The sequence below is a fragment of the Gymnodraco acuticeps genome, unplaced genomic scaffold (genome assembly GCF_902827175.1).
Source record: "Gymnodraco acuticeps unplaced genomic scaffold, fGymAcu1.1, whole genome shotgun sequence".
NCBI lineage: Eukaryota > Metazoa > Chordata > Actinopteri > Perciformes > Bathydraconidae > Gymnodraco > Gymnodraco acuticeps.
In genome coordinates, this window is record NW_022991296.1 from 105,808 (window position 1) to 127,588 (window position 21,781).

The 21,781-nt window shown below is 39.6% G+C and overlaps 1 protein-coding gene across 1 annotated transcript in view; it reads right to left on the bottom strand.

The window, feature by feature from the left end:
• Positions 1 to 21,781, bottom strand: part of lpgat1 (lysophosphatidylglycerol acyltransferase 1) — a 67,287-nt gene that overhangs the window by 13,629 nt on the left and 31,877 nt on the right. The window contains exons 5-6 of the mRNA XM_034240119.1: positions 20,653 to 20,932; positions 8,602 to 8,728 (exon numbers count right to left, since the gene is read on the bottom strand). Of these exons, the coding sequence (XP_034096010.1) occupies positions 8,602 to 8,728; positions 20,653 to 20,932 (407 nt within the window). The remainder of the gene's footprint in view (positions 1 to 8,601; positions 8,729 to 20,652; positions 20,933 to 21,781) is intronic.

Genomic DNA, 21,781 nt, shown 5'->3' on the forward strand with positions numbered 1-21,781 from the left:
TATTTGCGATAAGTGTGCGTCTTTGCGCAATGCTGTTAGCCTTGCTGTTTGATATATATATTGTGCCACAGGCCCGCAGCACGTGACGGTGTTGTGTGCCCTCCCATGAAAATCATATGCCCTCCCTTTAGATTTGTTCTGGCGCCGGGTCTGGTTGTAACGAAACATCAGCGGTCCAGTTTCAGCACATAGAAATCAAACGGGCTTTGATCGATCGGTGTGTAGTTACCTCAAAGACATGCTGGGATTTTGTTGACAGTAGTGTAACAAATTGAAACTTTCTATTATGCTGAGTAAAAAGAAACAAGAGTATGGAGGTATGTGTTGTGCCAGGAGATACAGTGGCACGGTACAGTAGAAATGGTAGTGGTGGTGATGTGTTGGTATGGTGCCACGGCAACGCTCTCATTTCCACCCTCACCCACTTGGCAGCAGCCTGCATGTTAACCCGACACTCTGGCGCTCAGACAGACAGACAGCTGCCTCTGTCCATACGCCTGAACATTAGAGATACTTCCAGAGGTCTGATCTTGTATTTAAGTAAAAGTATCAGTTGTAGGAGTACTCTGCTACAAGTTAAAGTCCTGCAATCCAAATGTTACTCAAGTAAAAGTACAAAAGTATTAACATAAAAATATACTTAAAGCTCAAAAAGTAAAAGTACTCTTTATGCAGATTGGCCCATTTCAGAATAATATATATGATATGTTTTGATTATAAGTATTTATGCATTAAAGTGTTATCAAAGCTGGTAAAGGTGCAGCTAGTTTTAATTACTTTGTATGCTGCTTGATTAAGTAACCAAATGTTAAACATCAATGTAGTGAAGTAAAAGTACACTGTTATCCTCTGAATTGTAATGGGTTGGAAGAAAATGTCATTAAAAAATGGATATACTCAAGTAAAGTACATCAAAATGGATCAATACACTACTTGAGTAAATGTACTAAGTTACTAACACCACTGCTTTCATCCAACTGATGATGAACATCCTTGCTGCCATTTGCGGTTGTTTTTTCTGGATTATATGACAAACATTGTCTAAGTGTTTATTATCACAAGAATAGACACATTTAGGTTATAAACCCTTTAGCCATTTAGCTTCTGTAAATCTCTTCTCCTGAGATATTTGTACCCCTTTGAATGGGCTGGGAAGCCAATTAAATGTGGACTCTTGCAGGAAAAGTCTGTCCACTTGACAAGCCTCTTTGGAGAGTAGCCACCAGTCATTGTTAGGGGACTCTCTACGGCCCTACATCTCTCTTTAGGAACAAAGAGGTGTCCTGGGAGGTCTGTTATCGAGCATCGTGGTGCAAAGGTGAATATTGAGATTAGCGTGGCTTGGGGAGAGAAAAAGTCTCCTGTGCTGCTCTCCGTCTTTTTCTAGTTAAGATAAGAGTCATCATCTAAGTGCAAAAAAGCTCCAAATCCCAAACTGCTGCCTTTAAAAAGGTCTTTCTTAAAGTCCTCTGTGGTGTGAGGGTCAGTTTGACCAGCAGCAACAACAATTAAAGAATACTCTGGGGATTTCCTTGTATTCATTTAATTTTGTGTTGCATAACGAAACCACTGTAATGGGCTCTTGCTTGCTAAATGGCAAACTTGTATCAGCAATCAGAGAAAAGTTAAGGGACGTTAGATGTCTGCTCATTAATTGCTAAATGTAGTCTTTAAACTGCTTTCACTCAAGCTCGGGACTGCCTTTGTTCCAGGGAATAGTTTTGACACGAAAAACACCTCTACCGAAATATAAGGGAATGGTCAAAGGGCTATAACTTGAGACTGTTTACATTAAAACATATTCACAATAGTATGATCAAAGTATTTTCAATGGGTAATATTTTTGAAAGGCATGATTGTTTTTGTAGCACCAACTGCTGGGGAATCCCATATCCTGCTTGCTTTTTTGTAGTGATTTTGTTGCATATTATCTTCTTATTTTATCCCATTATTCAATTTTACAGTCAGGACTTTCAGTTTTTGTTGCTTTTTATGATGTCTAAGGTGGAGTTGGAGCCTTTAAACAAAAATACTTATAATCAGGTTTTTCTTCATGACATCTAAGTATACAAATGCAAAATAAAACTGTTGCATGACATGCTAATGATAATAGATACCCATCATCAAAACAGTTACATGGTTGAAATTCAGTCAAAAGTCAGCGTGAAGAACTAGACTAAATCAAACTTTGATTCAACTCCGTTAAGGATCTAAACTCGAGTCACCAGCAAACACGTGCTTTTGTCCTCCATTGGAGCATCGACCTCTTATCAGTGCAGCGGTCCGATGTGAGAGGCCATAAACCTCCGTCAGGTGGAGATGGACTCTGTGACCCCAACCCAGTTTATTGAGTCTCTGATGTCACAACACCATGCAGTTTATTTTTACGAGGGAGCACGTTTGACGTCAGATTAAATGTAAAGTAGGACACTCCGTCCCAAATGCAAACTGTACGCAACAAAATAACCAATATGTAATGATTTAAATACAGGTATACAAATATTCCTTATTTTCCTACTTTCAATAATGGTTTCATATCCAGAAAGAATAGTACCACACACAGGTTTTCAGGTACGATTACTACTTGTTGCACTCCAGAGTATGTCTTCTGCAGTTACATTCTAGACAATTGTTCATACAAAACATCAGGAGATCAACACTCCTGGAATTGAGTCTTGTAAATTAGATTTCTTGCGGAAAAGTTAGACTAAGATGATAATAATCCTAAATTAATCATTTGTAATATAAATTGATCTCTTAAGTCTTTTATTTCAGTCCAATTAGGCCATTAGGACTTGAAGACACTCTTGTTTTATGGGTGGGGGGTGACCTCTGTTAGTGTAGGTGTTTCTAAGTCAACAAATGTCCTCTGAAGACCCTAGTAAAAAATAAATAAACCCTACTCATTAATAATCCCGAGACACTTCCTCTAACCACAAAGGTACTCATTAAACTCGCAGGTAAAACAAGAGTGTACGAGATATTGATCCTGGTTTAGGCGTTGAATGAACCTCATCAAACAACATTAGTAAATAAAAGAAGGAACAGTAGGAAATGCAGGTTCTGATTTACACCCAGTAACTTTCTAAATAATGCTTTGGGAGAAAGAAAATGTGCCTCAGTGTCTGAGAGAGAGCCAGGTGTGCAGCTCTCCATGTGATGACCACGCAGACGCCATAAATCATGTCACCTTTCAGAAATGTTCAAACAGCAGCTTTCAGAAACGCACAGAGCAGCACAAAAAAAAGAGCATTTAAAAAAAATCAACGTATTCGACTCCCACTACTGCCTCACCCGGCCTCTGTACACCCACCAGACTCTCCATCTGCCATTCAGAGGGCTTATGATGCTGCAATCTGGAAGACTGAGATTATATGGGGAGCGGGCAGGAGACACAGCGAGAGAGAGGGAGGCTGAGGGGTGAGGAGGCAGCGAGAGAAAAAAGGGAGGTAAAAAAAAAAGGTGCCGTTTGTGGATTCATCTACAAAATGACTTAATTGTCAGCTGAATGTTTTGGATCTGTGGCTCACGCGCAGTAGTAATCTATACAGACCCGTAAAATGATAACGCGGGAGGAGGGCGACCGTTTATTATCAGCTCACATCAAATCTGCCAGGCTGAGGACGCAGGAATTAGGGCCATGACACAAACACTCCATGTCTTCTGTTGGACTTGAACACACCACTAGGTTACATGTGACGTCCAGCTAACAGCTAATGTACACGTATGCTCAGGGCCTGCAAGAGAGGAGATGACTTGTCCCATATCTGTATTATATATATATTATATGTTTAAACTAAAAAAAAGAATAACAAAAGGCCAAGCAAATCCCTCAAAATAACAAGCAACATACAAAACTAAATTAGATTGTTTTAAGATGAAGGTAATCAGAATAAATCAGCATCAGTTTATTTGTCCTGGGGAATTGGATTCCATGGCAGTTGTTCCAGTTCAGATAAATTAAAAAAGGTAAATAAAAGCCTCAGGTCTGCTGCAGATTCAACATGCTGAATCACCGATATGAGCAAACGGCTGACTCTCACAGCTCCTACTCTGCCTGTGAGGCCAGAGGATTCTCCTCTCTGCATGTTTTCTGATAACACCATCAACTCTGAGGTTATTATTATAGTCTAAGAACAATCTAAGGGGACCCCGAGGTATGATATACTTTAAAACACACACTTAGAGAGGGAATCCCCTATTTGATCAGAAGGGGAGAGGACACATCATTGAACGTGATTTTGATGCCCATTCTTAGCTCAGCACGGACATCATAACAATAACTTATTTTCTGGATGCTGTCCCGGCCAACAGGAACCATGTTTTCCATAACATCCCTGATGCAAAATAACACAATTGGATCATAAATATAGTACTTTTCACATTTCTTTCACCGGGTAGGTTTTAGATTTCTGACTCCAAATATACCTCACTTTGAAATAACTTTATCACATTCGGGAAATACATCTTGACCGCAGTATTGGAATTCATTTGGTTCTGAAATCTTTACATTGGCTTCCAGTCGGCCAAAGAATTGATTTTAAAGTACTATTGCTAGTTTTTGAATCATTACATGGTTTAGGACCAAAGTATATTGTTGAACTCCTACATAATTACGAGCCATCAAGGTGCCTCAGGTCTTCTGGGACGGGTCTGCTATCGGTTCCGAGAGTAACAACAAAACATGGAGAGGCAGCATTTAGCTGTTATGCCCCGACACTCTGGAACAAACTGCCCAAATCATGCACGTCCGCAGAAACGCTTACTATTTTTAAATCGAGACTAAAAACATATCTCTTTGCCGCTGCTTTTAATTGAGATGATCATATTCGAACTACAGTATGCCTTTTAAACATGTATTGTATACCTGTGGTGTTTATTTTTATTATTTTTATTATCTTTGCTTTGTAATGCCTGTTGTAAAATGCCATTATATAATGTGTTTTTACTGTATTTATTTATTCCTAAAAAGTATTTGAATTTGTTTTGTAAAGCACTTTGAATTGTCGCGTACAGAAAAGTGCTATATAAATAAACTTGCCTTGCCTTTGTTCAATTTGCACACGATCAAACAGAATCACACCATCTACTGCAGCAAACTCACAACAACCTGCTGTTCTGGTGAAGGGACCTATTTGTAGAAATCACAGACCCCCCCTGAAAGCTCTAAATCCCTGACCTCGCCTGTCCAAATTAAATCCCTTTTTTTGTTTATTTTGTTGTTAAAAAAGAAAAAGATAAAGTTCACAATGTCTGCTGAAGCAAAAGAAAGCCAGATGTGTACTCCCTTAACACAGGAGTGGTCGAAATGCATTAACTTGTCTTTTTTTATTTTTTTAATATGTTTATTGATTTTCAGCTTACAAAAAATCACATACATAGGACGAAGACATAGAGCCAAAAGCAATACATATATACACAGGACAACTACTTTACATTAAAGAAAAGTAGCAACACTAAATTAAATTGGTACATACCACAAGGGCACTCTAATACATCGGCAACCATCCAGTTTTCCAGCAATAGGACCGTATTTCTACAGAGGATATCAGTCATTTACATTTGACCATATTATAGCATATTATAGAATTATCGCATTATCCTGCCCCAGTTTCGTTCAGAAATTGAGATAGGTCGTTGTTCTTGGTGTACTCTATAAAACGCATTAACTTGTCTTAGTATTAAATTCAATTATTATGTTTTCAGTTTTCTTTTGTTTTTGTCAGCAGGATTAGAAAGAAAGTACTAGCATGATTTGCATGAAACTTGGTGGAAAGGTGACGCACGGGCCAAGGAAGTACAGATTTGATTAATGGGGAAAAAACCGTTTTACACTTAACATTGCCAAAAAAGACTGTTGGCCTTCAAAATGTATGTGCTCTGCGAGTGTCTCTGTAGTAATGGTTCTTGTGATGCTTGGGGCAAAACTTGTCTAACCTCTTCTCCTATCTGCATTTCCAAAGTGCATCACATTGCACATTCTCCAGCAGAGTTCCCCTGATCTTAATCCTCTTGTTGACGCTGCACCTGCACCAGCATGGGCCTAACTGCTGTCTGATCAGCCTCGTCTTCACGCTTGGCACAGGAACAGCTTTTCTTCCTCTCTGTCGAGGGAGGTGGGGGGGGCTCGCTGTGTGTCCCCAGCCTGCAGAACTGCTGACCAGGCGAGGGGATCCGATGGTGTCGATGGTGTCGATGGCTGATTAAAGGGTCTCAGCGTTGGGGTGGGACCGGTGCATCCGCTGCCCGTCTAATTACAGACTTAATGAATCCTTAGATTTTGCAGAAGTGGGCGGAGGAGCCCCCAGAGAGGAGCCAGAGAGCAAGGCTTCATAAATCAGGCTTCACTTTACCCTTTCATTGCCTGCCCACAGAGGTGAACACACACATTAAGTTTTGTGAGGAGGTTGTTCAGGGGCAAAACACAACCAAAAGGGGTCAAGGTGACTTGTACCTGATCACTGCGGCTTACGTCTGGATACGTCCCTTATGATGTACCGTGACAAGACAATACAGAGAGGGCCACCTTCATCTCAGACAGAGACTAAAGAAATGTAATCCTGGCCCACCTTCATCATACCCCCGAGTGGGTGGATTAGCAACAGAGGGCAGTGACGGCGGGACAATATGGAGGGGCCAAATGCATTATCTTTGCATAATAACAGGGCTATTCTTAGCTGTAGAATACAGGAATATAGTTGATATAAGTATGTCAATCCGTTATTAGCAACTAAAAACGTATTTCTGTGTTTTACCTGGCACATACGCAAACTTATATTAAACAAAGGTTGTCAAACCTCGAAAAACACTGGCTTTATACAAATAAAATGCTTAATCTTCTTCAATAAATGCCTTTCTCTGTAAAATGGCCATTCATTTCCACTTTTGCAAACAAACCAAAACATATATAGCTTTATATAACCATATATGAGAAATTAGCAATCCTCACGTTGGCCGACTGAAAAAACACTAGAGAAAAAACAAAATCACTTATCAAAATCCTTGCAGCATTATTTTCTGTCAATCTTTGTAAACAACCAATTATTTCAGCTCTAAATGTTGCTACAATGTTTTTAAATGTATCGTAGTAGGAACTGAGTAAAAACGAGGACCCTCGAACAGAACAAACACAGAGCCATAGCTCTACTTAAGGTCTACCGCTCCACGGGGACCCTTTAATGTCAGGAGTGTCCTGCTGACTCACTACTGTAGGAATGCAAAGTGAACGTGAACTTGTGTTATCAGTGGGTGGATGAACTTCAAGCTCTCCCTCCTCAAACGCTGCTGCAGTGAGTCACAGGAACAGTCCCAAAGTCTGTGCACCAACCCAAGTGACTGGCTTCTCTATTACAAACCTGTGACGTATCTATCTGGTAGTATTGATTTCTCCTTTGACGGCAATAAATAGTACATTCTTAAAGATAAATATGTGGAGGGACAGGAGCAAAGGGCAACCGTTGTATCACTGTCACAGAGTTCACAAGCCATAATGACCTGGTATAAATATACTAATCTAAAGTCTACTCACTATTACCGAATGTTGGAGACAGTATGGGTTTCAGGAAGCAATCACTGGCATATCTTTCGGGAGTTTCCAGTGATAAGGCCTTCCTTTGCAGAGATTCACAGAGCACTCAAAAGCTTAATAAACCCTAATCTGCTCTACAATTTTCCACATGACTTTCAGGACATTTTCAGGGAAGGCATCCAGATGAATATTTGTTTGGCATTTTAACAGCCACTTGTATACAAAGTGCTCAAAAGGCACTTGTTACTTTCAAACTGAGTGGATAGATATAGTACATTTATGTTACAGAAGACATTACCACTTCTTCTGTTTGTCTTCAACGTTGTGTTGTGTGCAGGTATCCAATGAATGAAACTGTCATATTGTTTTACATAGCAAACATAATTCATTCTTATCCTATGTTCTCTCAAGCCCTCCCAAGACTTAATTGTCTTTGTACATTTAGAAGTTGTAATGAAAGTAAGAAAATATGTGGAAGATGGAAGAAATAAAACAGCTTTTGTCCTTAGGTTTTCTCTTGCAATATAAACTGCCCAAAGTGAAATAAATGAATACATTTTTAAAGGTGGGGTAGGTAATTTTGAAGAAACCAGCTCGAGTGCGCTAGAATTTGAAAATACACAGCCGTAAAAAATCTGCCACTTCCTTACAGAGCCCCTCCTCCAACACACACGAACGCGCACATGACCAATGAGGGCACGAGATAAGTTTGTGCACAGATGGAAGGCTGACAGGCAGGTAGGCCATCCAGTTACTTTAGCCGGGCTTCCACAGATACATTTCTTTATGGATTTTTTGTCAAAGCATTTAAGATATTCATTGCTATCTGGATGTTAAGAGCATTCCATGGAATATAACAAAAAGTGTATCTCGAGCCAGTTTCTCAAACTTACCTACCCCACCTTTAATGTCACAAGACTACCAACCTCAGGTTTCACTTATTCCATGATGTAATGTGCCGCACTTTATTTGCATGTGGGCAGCAGGAAACCTTTGCATAGTAAAAATGGTTCTGGCGTTTCCCTCTCATGAGAATAAACCAGGTGGATGCAGTGAATCACTTGTATTCTTACCTGTAGTGTACATGTGTGATTGTAGGAGGTCTGTAGCCAAAGATCCAGGTCTGGATGTCCATGGGTCTCGCTTTGGGGTAAGCTATGGTCACGTCTACTACCCACTGCAGGCCTTTACGTTTATTACCTATTGGAGAAGAAACACAAATAAAGGAAGTTAGGACACAACTGAAAGGTAGGGATATAGGCGAAAAACATGCTCAGGTTTCTTCAGTTTTTTAGGTAAGGCATACTTAATACTCCACATTGAGAAAAGCCCATTATGAACAAGGCTCTTAGGTTAAGGAAAAACAGTAGGAAGAGATTCAAAGACACTTTAATGGTCATCCAGATGAAAAACTGAGTTTATAATAAAAAATAATGGGTCACAGTAAAAGACACATTTTCAGCTAAAAAGCTAATCTTTCATATAACCTGGGCAACATATCCATATAATATTGATATTGTGATACATATGTTCTTAGATTTTGGATATCTTGATGTTATAAGTATTGTCTTTCTCATGTTTATAAGTAGACATATAATGCTAATGTTCAGGTAAAGAAACTGAGAGTGAAATTCCTTCACACTACAAGAAAGAGGATAAAAACCCAAAAAGCATAATAGAACTTCTAAATGCAGCATTATAGTAAAGTGATGGCATTCTCTGAATTGTTTCCATTACATTACAAAAAAAAAAAAAATTACATTACAGATAAAAACTGTAAAATAAGAGACTAGCGGATTCATGGCAGGCTAAGACAGACAGGAGGAAGAGAAGTGAGACAGGACGTGAAGGTTGACAGATGGGAGGGGGGATGCTAAACATGTGATACATATCTGTCAGCTGCAAGGCTACATGTGTGAGAGTATTTATGTACATCATGAGCTCTCTGGCATGTCTCCACAAATCAAATGAAACATAAAAACTTCTACATTCAATGTCCACAAATATTCAAACTAAATACTTATTGGATTCACGGACAGATAAAAGACTAAGAAAAGGCTTAAGCCAGACAACGTATCTATAGAGAGCCGGTATGATAATATATTTGAAATCTTTGTAATAGAAAGTATCACCTCCTGCGTGAGGCTTCAGGAAATTACATTTCGGAGAAGTGAAATGAAATGTGTTTTTGCACAGAACGTCCTTGTTTTTGTTTAAATGTGTTTTAAACATTTTTTTAAATGAAAAACATCCCATTTTATTTGTTTGTTTTGTATGATAACATAGTTAAATGATGAGGTTCTGTAACGGTATCTGACTAAAGATGACTCTGCGAACTACTGCTGTAAAATCCCATATAAAAAGGACAACAGAAGGAGATGTCTGTAATTTCTCTACATCCTCGAGCCTGTTATTTATTGCAGGACTGAAGTACATCAGACATTAGACATAACAGGACTCAAACATTACTGTGTGTGTGTGTGTGTGTGTGTTGTAGGAGCAAACACAATAGTGGTGGCTTAAAGCCCACCTCTGCTCCGCGCCGTCCTTTAGATGAGCCTGGTCAGATTTAATAAAAGAAGGAGTTCAAAATACCGGCATAAAAGTTATAACAATAATCTGATTTTAATACAGTAAAAAACACAATACGAAATACAGAGTGCCCTGAAACAGAGCACTCCGGGCTCCCCGCTCTACTGCCGTGCGATACAGATATCGGGACCAGCCAGTCAGAAACAGGGAGCATTTTGCATGAAGAAACAACAGTATATATAGACATATTTGGGGCGGAGAGTCACTTCTTATCTTCCACCGGACTCAACTCCTTTACTTTCCCAAGGAAGGTTTCACACAAACTATTCTTTCCCAAACAATCAAACATTGTACACAGATATATTGGTATCAAACATTGTACACAGATATATTGGTGCTTGGGATTATATTGGCCCCCAGAAAGAACCTTGAAAAAGAACATATGTGTGTGTTGGTGAGGGGAAGTGTATGTGTGTGTGTGTGCTGATAAGCGGAGGCATATGTGTTGCTGATATCTGGGTCAAGGAGTTTATGTGTGTGTGCTGGAGACAGGAGGTGTATGTGTGTGTGTTGGTGATATCTGCCTTATGGAGTGTCGGTAAGAAGGTTTATATATATATATATATATAGGATTACTTCAAAACAGTCCCAAATAATACATGTTCACTTCAATACAGTTCAAGATAATACCGGTTTACTTTAATACAGTTTAGAACAATATCTGTTTGCTTTAGTGTGGGTGCTTTGACAGTAAGGATGCAAATATATTTTATATTATGTCAATGTGTGTGACTTTAAGGAGTGATGAGAGAAAACAAGAGCTGATCCACTTCCACAAAACAGTTTAAACCCAAATTGGACAAAAGCTACACGCTTCTCCTCGCAATTAGCATTAGAGCTAATCCAAACAAATCTTAGACCTGACTTTGTACTTAATGCACAGATATGAAACAACCTTTAGACCCAACTGTGAGCTTTGACAGCACACAACCTGAGACAGCATTAACTAAACGCTGACGTTTTCCTGTTAGCTGAACAAGCTTGTCAAATGTAAAGCAGAAAACATCAGCGGCTTCATTCAGCACAGACAGATCTAAAATCAGCTCGATGTAAAGCAGTGCATTTTTTGATGCTTGCCTAATGTCACAGGCTGCTGTTACTGTGCAGCGAACACTTCCCTCTCCGAGCAAACAGACTCCTTTATGCAAAGTCAACATGCCAGGCCCGTGTGACAAAGTGAAGCTACATTTTCACAACCGATCAGCTACGTTAACTTTACAAACAGTCGAGAGTCAACAGCATTTCAACATGAGAAGTTTCTAACAAGTCCTAATTTAGATATCTTTTCCAATAAGATTCAGAAAAACGTGAATGATTTAAAGAGTGCGTTAGAGATACAGAGTTCCTTTGATTTCAGGTACTCTCTGTTCATGCCTGTGAGTCTAAATCACCTCATCAGTTACAGTCCAATCCAAAGAGACAATGCAACCCAGTGAACAAGAACATGTCATGTGAATGCTAGTTATTTGGAATAATTGGAATAAAGGGTTAGGCAAAGTAGCAATATGAAGCACAAAACAATCCCCTTTGTCTGCCTTTTTAGATTTACAGCTGTTTGTACTGTGGCAGCCATGCCTTTCATAACTCTTGGTGTATTGTACCTGTTGCAAATCAATCAGCCGGACTGCTTTATGACAATATGGATATTGGATGTGTGTATCTACTAGATTCATTACTGTATTATACTTCTCATGGGGCTTCAATGTTGTGTTTTCCCGTGCTATATATTATCTATTTTCGGATTTTTGATCACTACGATTGGATTTTCTTGTCCAACCCTGTTTCACTGTTTCTTTATTGCTTCTGTACAAGAAACCAAATGCCTCAACTAGTCCTCAGCCTTTTTTGGAAGTGTGTTTAGCTCATGGTAAAGCTAAACAGCTACATGAAAAGGGAGGGCAGAAGCCAATGAATGACACCTCTGCTCCTAAAGCTTGTTTTACTTTACCACAAGTGAAAATTACATCAGTTCAACGTACAGTAACATACAGAGCAAGTCAAGAATGGAAATCATTGCCAAATTAAATTACACAAAAAAAATCTAAATCGCTGCGAAAGCATTTTTGAAAACACTTGAATTGTTTATAATCTCCTATAGTGTGTGAGGGTTTTAAAGGGCCTTCTAAACTGATATTTATGTTAGAGTCAGCTAATCCAGTCTTTATTATGTATTTTTATTACCTAAATTATGGAAATTCTTTATGTTTTATGTAGAGTAGCATTGCATCACTGTGTGCTATGGTTGTGTTTTGTTAAGAGTAATGTAAATGAATATTTCTATATAGTCACCACGTAAACTGTGTTGGAAGAAAAGCTGCAAAAGCAAGTGGGGATCTAAACAAACAAACAACTGAAAACAATTCCCAATTCGGGATTAATAACGTATATCTTATCGTATCAAACTAACTAACTTATACTGGAAGGGCAAACGCCGAGGCACATGCTGCTGGTTAATTTATACCAAAATTAGAGAGACTTGATAGGCAGCCTGGGTATTGAGGAGACTGGCTAACACCAGCGTCCCTGTGTGGGTAATTGGATCTAGATATTTGTCCAAGTGTGCTGAAAGCCGGCCATCGTCTCCCACGAGCGGCCTGCCAGAGAACAGGGGCGCCGAGCCAAGGTATCACTCCTGTGACAAACAATACTGTAATAACAGGAGCCGTGGTAATTTAAAGTGACATCAGAGACGCCCTGCCCTTCTGTAAACAGTTAGAGGAAGGAAGCACACTGGCAGATCTCTGGCTCTCTATCAGGCCACTCTGCAGGCCAATTACAACACTTGAAATCCACCCACCGACTAAAATTGCCTCTGATTGGTCGGTGCTATCATACACATTTACCTGTGTTACGGCGCTACATTCCCACTCACAACTGTCAACTTTGCATATCTGCCAACTACATACACATGGTTTTATAGCCTTATCATATAGTTGCACAAAGAGCCTTTCTGCAGGCTGTGAGCCGCACTGGTGACCCGTGTGTTTTGTATCCGTGCCAAGCAGTGTATTTAGACCGGTTGGCATTGCATGGCTGATACACAGCGGCACACACATTTACATCAAATCCTATTTCCTCCCAGTGGCCCATTTGTCTGTGAGTGAGTCAGCAATCTCTGGGCAGCGCTGCAGAGCATCAGGGAGGGTCAGAGGGAGACAGAGCTGTGTCTTTGATCAGCCAGCCACACACACACAGGACATAGCGCCCTTGTGGGGGGGGTGTGTTTTCTTGCCCTAGGTTTTAATGCCATTAGCTAGATTCAAATGGAAGGACAAGCCCTACGGCAGCAACCAGCTTCCCCTCATCCTGCTGCTGGAACAGAGGAGAGGACACAGGGAGATAAAGAAAGAAGTGGGAGATGGACTGAAACAAAAGCAGGGGGAAATAAAATGTGACGTGTCAAGGATTGGCATGTCTAAAATGTTTCTAAAATCCCAATCCTGCCAGAGGTTATAAACAAAACTACTGCTGTCGTCATTGTTTGTTGACTTTGTAAAGGATGTGTTAGTGCTGATGCTGTCAGACACAGAGCTGCGTTAGCTAAAGCCACTTTCTCAATAATGCTGGCCCAAAAGTCTCTCCAAATTACTATTAACGCAGCACGCCCTTAAAATTGATTTTGAACCCGAGCCAGGAGAGTCCGCTGGGTAAACCGAGTGAGCTCGGACATGAGGGACTCATTGCATCGGTGTGTTTATGTCCGTTTTAACGCTGTGCTTTTTCACTGGGGACGGTTCCAAGAAGCGGGTTTACTGTGTTATCTGGATAATTTCACTTAGTTAAAAAGGTGGAGTCAGCAGTTTTAATCCAATATACTTGTTGTAAAATTCAGCGGATATGTCCTTACTGTCTGCTAGCTGTCCGTCCTGAGTGCGCTGAATCCATCAGGAGTTCATACGCAGCCACAAAACAGCATTCAAGTCATTCTGCATCAGAGGGGCTATGTGCTACTGCACATGAAAGGCCTTGGACATTTAGAGAGAAAGATAGTGCGAGCCAGAAGTAGGATAAATCATTTATGTTTTGTTGGGTGTTTAGTTAAAATAAAAACAATCTTATTATACCGTAGTTTTTATTTGACATATCCAGCTTATTGCTTGACTATGAATATTTGTGGCGTAAAAGCATTGGGGTTTAAGGTGCAGAAAATCCGATTAAAATAAGGTACAGCGAAAAGAAAATCCCACCTATCTTCAGTATTGCTGACCAGTAGCATTTGTGTTGGAAAAACTGTAATTTCTCCCAATTAATCGAAAATACCTTTCTCAAAAAAAATGATAACCTCCATTGCCAACAAAGATTATGGTAAAAAAAATCTAGATCTGCATCCATTTAAAGATGTAGACATTGAGAAAGTAGCAGACTTGCAAATAAACAAAAACACGTCGGTTTGCAATCCTGGCTCCAAAATGGTGGAATAGCACCCATAAGGCGCATTCACACCGCAGTACTTTTCCCACTTTAGTTCCGATATAGTTCCGAAATGTCGCGTTCACACCAAAAAGAGCCGGAACTAAAATGAGTTCATCAGAACCTTTTTTACCCCCTTTTCCGTCCCTGCTAGAGAGCAGGTACTTTGGTGGGAGAAAAAGGTTCCTATGTCTGATTGGCTGGGCGGAATGCAAACCATGCCCCGTAAAACAAAACAAAAGTTTTGTGAAGCCGCCATTTTATTATCCTCGCTTTAGCATTATTAGCATTAGCCCAGCGCACAAACGCAGAGAGACTAACTTATGGCAACACAAAAGAAAACATGGGAGCGGTGGAGGTGTCGGCGTTCTGGCGATTTACTCGGAAGGCTTCAGTAGAAGCTGCTGGGACTCCAGTGTTTCCCCTACCATTGTCTTGGAGGGGTGCTGCGCCCCGCCAACGGAGCCCCGCGCCCCCCCTGAAATTCAAGGTGTTTAAAAAAATAAATAATTATAATCTTTATTTTTTAATATATATATATATAGCACTAAATTGCAACTAATCTATATCTACTGTCACTTTTCACATTAATCAATAACAATAATCCACAGCTCCTCTCTCTGCTCCAGAGGATATAAAAAGAAAAATATCCCAATGCCTTCCGGCACAGACTAAAAACTCATCTCTTTCGACTCCACTTCGAGCAATACAATTACTGACAAAGCACTTATATACTAATAAAGGACTGGCTTATCTAAAGCCAGTTCTGTAGCACTTGAAATGTTTGGCTCTATGAAACCTGATGTACTTATATGATTCTGTTTTCTTCATGTTTGTATCTTCCTGGTCGAATGCACTTATTATATGTCGCTTTTGATAAAAGCGTCAGCTAAATGCAATGTAATGCCTGGAAACCATTTCTAGAGGTTATGACTGCTGGTATTGGGGTTTAAGCTGCAGAAAATGCAATTAAAATTAAGTACAGCTGAAAAAATTCCCCTCTCAAACTGTTTTTTCTCCTCAGCGGAAGACCTCTCTCAGAAAATGCATCAGCTACTTCGCTGACAAATAGAAACGGTATGATTTCTAGATTTCCGTCCATATAAAGAAAAACACTTGGACATAGAGGCAGAAGTGTTCTTGTCAAAGTCAGTAGGCAGTTGTGTCTTATTTTAAGAACCAATGTGACAAGGGGGAATGAAAAACCAACAAGGATTTATTTATTGCCGACCAGTGAAGATGATGTCTTTAGAAATGTGCAAATAAAACCAAGTGCTGAGGATTTCCCTCTCAACATATTTAAATGTTCTTCCTGGCCGTATTTAGGACTGGTCTCTAGACATAAAAATGACTCCTGCAATTTACCGCTGTGGTTTCAGGGACCTTGAAGTGAATTATGTCACCCCTCTCCTCTCCATCTCATTGAAACCAGGACCCCCAGAGGACAGTGATGATTTAATGCTTCATGTTCAACGTATGCTCCATCCTTGGCCTTCTAGGCAACATAAGATCTCATCTGATCAAGAGCTGCAGTACAGTGTTTGGAGAGCAAAGGTAAAGGAATACAAAACATCTGCTAGACTTCCCCAGGAATAGCAGTAAAGGTCTCCTATTATGCTAATTTTAGGGATATATAATGTCTCCGATATATACAAATATCAGGGTTCATACACTTTTTCACCAATGATTTTCAATGACTTTTCCATGACTTCTCAATGACCTTTACCTAATTTTCCATGACCAAAAAAAAATTACCACTGAAAATGGTTTATTTGAACATGGAACAGGAAAATAAGGTCTGCATATGAAACATGTTGTGCTTATCTAAAACAAATCAAATAGTAGGCTTACTAGCTTCTACAGCAACTGTAGTCGGGGAGGCAAACTCATCAAATATGAAAAAGGTGACAAGGACCCGAGCCCCTGACCCCATGGAATATCGGCTTTAAAATGAGGAATAACAGAGGATTTTAGCAGTCAGAACAACTAAAGCAGCAGTGTCAATAATAACAGAAAGGTTAAAGAGTCACATCTAATAGAAATATATAAAAGCATTTATTTTAATTGTGTAGCAGTCTGTTTATAATTTTGGCAGCACTGTTGAGCATTTTGAAAATCTATTGTCATGCCTCTGTGCAAGGCTTAGTCTTTCTATCTGTATAGCCACTGGTGTTAAGTAACTAAGTTCATAAACTCAACAAGTACTATACGTGGGTACAATTTTGAGATACTTGTACTTTATTTAAGTATTTCAATGTTTTGCAACTGTGTACTTCTACTCCACTACAGTTCAGAGGTAAATGGTGTACTTTTACTCCACTACATGTATTTAATACCTTTAGTTACTTCACAGATCTGGATGAATGATGGTAAATATAATCAAGTGTTGAATCAGACTTTAGTTCCACCTGGAGTAAATCCACAAGCTACCCTGCAGTATACAAAGTCATTCAGACTAGCTGCACCTTTACCAGCTTTGAGAACACTTTCATGATCAATCATTATAAAACATATCATATATATTATTCTGAAATGGACCAATCTGCACAAAGACTACTTTTACTGTCGCTACTTTAATTATATTTTGATGAGAATACTTTTCTACTTTCACTTGAGGAACATTTTGAATGCAGGACTTTTACTAACAGAGTATTCCTACACTCTGGTACTTCTACTTTTACTCAAGTACAAGATCTGAGTACTTCTACTTTTACTCAAGTACAAGATCTGAGTACTATACTTTAATTAAGTACAAGATCTGAGTACTTCTACTAAAGTACAAGATCTGAGTACTTCTACTTTTACTCAAGTACAAGATCTGAGTACTATACTTTAATTAAGTACAAGATCTGAGTACTTCTACTAAAGTACAAGATCTGAGTACTTCTACTTTTACTCGCACAATATCTATACTTATACCACCTCTGTTTAAAGCCTATGAACAAAACTATTAGAAAACGAAGGCTAAAGCTAACGTTAACAGATAGTGACAATGTATGCTAGCTAGCTAGCTAGCTCAACGATTCCTTAAATGATATTGCGACAGAAAAAGGTTTCAGTTCACATCACGCTCTGCCGCTCTGCTCTGAACGCCTGAACGGCCCGTTCTAACAGCTGTTCACCAGCGGCTCAGTCTGTGCCACAGTGACTCCGCACAGTTAACGAACGCACCGTAGATAATGTAGCTGACCCGGAGCAGCAGAGTTCAGCCGGCCCGACAGGCAGGAAGACTCGAGCACACAGCTCGCGCTTCATATATTAAAAAAATAACACCATGCGCGTCATGATGGCACATAACAGCTTGAGACCGCAGATTATTTCGGCGATTAGATAAAATGTAAATTATATTTGACGCAACTTTAGTTACATTTCCATGACTTTCCAAAACTTTTGGAAAAATATTGTTTTCCATAACTTTTCCAGGGCCTGTAATTTGCATTTTGAATTTCCATGACTTTTCCAGGTTTTCAATGACCGCACGAACCCTGAAATATATAAAAACATGTCTATGATGTGAGTTCCTTTTTTTATATCCTGCTTCTTACACATACTCTCTCCAGTACAGGTTAGCTCTGAGTGTTAGCGATGCTTGCTAATGTAAACGAAGACCATATTACGTCCAAAATACGTCAGGCATTGTTTCTGATAGTGCCGTGGGTCCACATTTCCGATATTACGTCATATCGGACGCAAATCTGGATCAGCTTCGTTGTACCCCTGTTTTTAGAGATTTGGGTACGGAGGAAAAGAGAGAGTTTTGTTTTCTGACACTTTGTGAGTTCCCTGACACACCGGGGACACATATTTATGTGTAAAAGACATCAAAAAGTGCATTTAGCATGATAGGTCCCCTTATCAAATAATCCACACAAATCCAATATAATATGCTCAAAATCCATTTAACATGTCTTATCAATGGCTGTTATGAGTTTAAAAAAAGATGCCCTCACAGCAAAGAGTGCAGCCGCTCCGCCTCTGGAGTGTGTGACCTGCAGTTTATTTATACTTTTTGTTACAGATGTGATGTGACCCAGGGGACTAAAAACCCAAAAAGGAGTCATTTCAGGGGTAACCACTTAAGATGATGTCTATGGAAATGCTGTTTTTAGAAAGCATGGAACTTATTTATAGCCTCTTAAAAGCCTAGAAAACATGACTGAAGGTCAGTGCTGAGGGAAGAGGGGCACGGGATAACGGGCTCTGACAATGCTATTAAAGTGGAAAAGAGCTTTTACTTACAACTTTCCATTTAAGGCATAAAATTACCAAAAACAAACATAGAAAGGGATGGTACACCCAGTTTTTTTTGTAATGCTCTTCATAAATGTGATTGTTTTGGTGTGTGGTGCTGAGTGTTGGAGATATCAGCCTTAGGGGTGTCTGCTCTTCTCTGACTATAATCGAACAAGCTGGAAATTGGCTTGTGGTGCTAAAAGCGGCTACATTCTTTATTTCAAAATGTATTTCCTTTCTTCTCTGAACTACAGCAGCCGACAAGGGAGCGTGCGCATCCTTCATGAGTAGATTCATGCTTCCTCCTGCGCAGGGCTCGAGCTTAAGGACGTCCCGTCGTCCCGGGGCCGAAAAAAATAGTGTCGGGGAGGATAAAAAATAATTTTGGGACGAGAGTTAAAATAAAAATACCCTGCTAACTCTACTACAAACGGCGATGAAAATGAAACAGACTGCACGTTTTGTGTAGCACACAGTTATTAAACCTCCTTGTCAACATAAACACACACAACATTTAGAAACCCGCGAAATACACACACATGTAGCTACAGCTGTGCCGCTGGCTGTCAGCCAGCCACCCAGCTGGCTGTGCCCGTGAAGGGTCTAGCTATGTACTGAGTGTGTGTATTTCGCAGGTTGAGTGATGTACAATGACAATGGCATCCCGTGGAAGAATTCTGAAATGTTTTACCGTGACATCACAAAAACGCACAGCAGAACCAGACCCTGGAGCGCCAGCCTCTTTATTTACTTACTCCTCTTCATCCCCTATGGGTAATAAGGCTGAGATGAGAACCCTCCATCGTATTTAGTCCTTAGCAATATGCTGCGCCTCTCCCCATGTAGGGATGGGTACCGAGCCCCGGTGTTAAACGGGCTCCGGGCCGGAATTATTAAAGACAGTGGTAACGTTAAGCTCCGACGTTATCGGACTTTTTATCGGTGCTGGAGACATTTAAAAAATATATGTTATATGTATTATTGCTACATACACATTATATCGCAGTTTTAGTTTCACCAACTCCGTTTGTAATATGCAATAAGACTACAACATGCGTCTATGATCTATTTTCGAGCTTTCCAATCCAGACGAGATCTCTCTCTCCCGTCTGTGTGCGAGGGGGCGGGGCCGTTTGTAAAGGTCTCCTGACTGTGTTACAGACTGTCATCCTGGTTAGTGGTTACTCTGGGTTCTGTCTTCAGGACAGTGTTGGATTGTTTTGTTAATTGGATGGGACTTGATTGGATTCAATATTAGAGTAATTTTCTCGTTTGTGTGTTTGTTTAAATATATTTGGCCTTTGTTTATGTGATTGAATGATTTACTCAAATAAAAAGGTTGATGAATTATCATCTAATGATTTGTATGATGTTTTATTTATGTTAAAGGTCACTTTGAATGATTTTAACTAATGATAATGTAGAAAAACTAACATTTTAAATTCGGGACGGTCCACATTAATTTCGGGACGGCTTAGATTGTATTTCGGGAAGGTTCCGGGAGGATGGGGAAAAAAGTTAGTCGAGAGCCCTGCTCCTGCGCTGTGATACGATGAAAACGGTAGAAATAAAACCGTTTAAACAAAAAAACTGCTCGCACAACAAATCTGTATGTGGAGTTTGTTGAGTAACTGGGGGCTAATTTCTGGAAAAAACATTATTGTTCCATAGTTTCATCGGTGTTAAAAGAAAAGTCAGACATCTCAATGGTTGATATTTCCAACCCTTATCAACTCAGACTAACACAATCTAGATTGATAAATAGCACAAAAATACATCCCAAGCTCATTTAACAAAGTCCTGATCATAACCAACGCTAAAGGTCCCACAAACATTATTGTGAATGGATTTAGTAATCATGAGTGCCAAATAAAAAGCGTTTAATTTACCCGTCTTGTTGGAGGTTCCAGTCTCGCTGCCCACGCTGCCGTTCTCCTGCTGGGCACACAGCGTCTTCAGGATAACTTGTGTGGCCCCGAGGCGAGGCAAAGTGACGTGGTTCAGGTGGGGGAGAGAGTGCTTCTTGGCGAACAACTGGCTTGTTTCCCGCCGTTTGCGCAAAAAGCCGCCCTCCGGGAAGAGAACTATCCACTTCCTGTCGCGGTTGTGGTAGTATTTCTCTAGGTGGTCTTTCAGGTAGACCAGCTGCTTGTCTCTGTATGCTTTACCCTGTGGGAACAGAGGAAGTATGTTTGAGTAAATAAAATATTATAATTGATCCGTTTCCATAAGGGTTTCCAGAGCAGCGTCAGTGGACTCAAATCCCCAACACTTCTTTTTTTGTTTATTTTCAATTTTTTTTAAATCATGACATATCCTGACATAGGACTTTTCCATTCAAATGACAAATAATAATATGGTAAAACAGAATATGAAATAAAATAAAGTATAAAAAAAATAAAAAAATGAAGTAGAACAGGTACAAGTTACAATAAGGAAATAAATAAAAGCATTTTACACACGGAGTGACTCCAACACTTGTTTTAAGGAAGGAATCAATTCAACGTTTACTATCCCTGGAGACATGCTTTTCACAAAGAGCATGACATAATATCAAATGAACATCAACAACCATACATGACACATAATATAACAGAAAACATTATTTGGGAAAAATTATAATCTTAATCCGCAAAGATTTCTTTAGTCCAATTTATTCATTTTCTTCATGCAGAATTTTTTCTTGGAAACCTATGAGCTAATCTCCGGTTGATACAAAATGTCAAATGTGTTCCGTCATTTTATGTGAAGAAACAGTTTAACTGTAAATTAAATCCAATCCAATATGGACAAATAATTACTTTTTAAGGCTGCAAATACCCATTTTATATTTTGTCCTAATAAAAGTACCCCTAAAACTAGGTGACTACCTTCAAAACAAATGCATTAAACCCTAACAGTTTGTTTCAACACAATGATTGAGGCTAAATGCTAATTTCATCTAATTAAATTGATGGATGTTTTTTGTCCGCATACAAACATCATAACAAATTAAAACAAGCTGCAGCAACAGGAGCA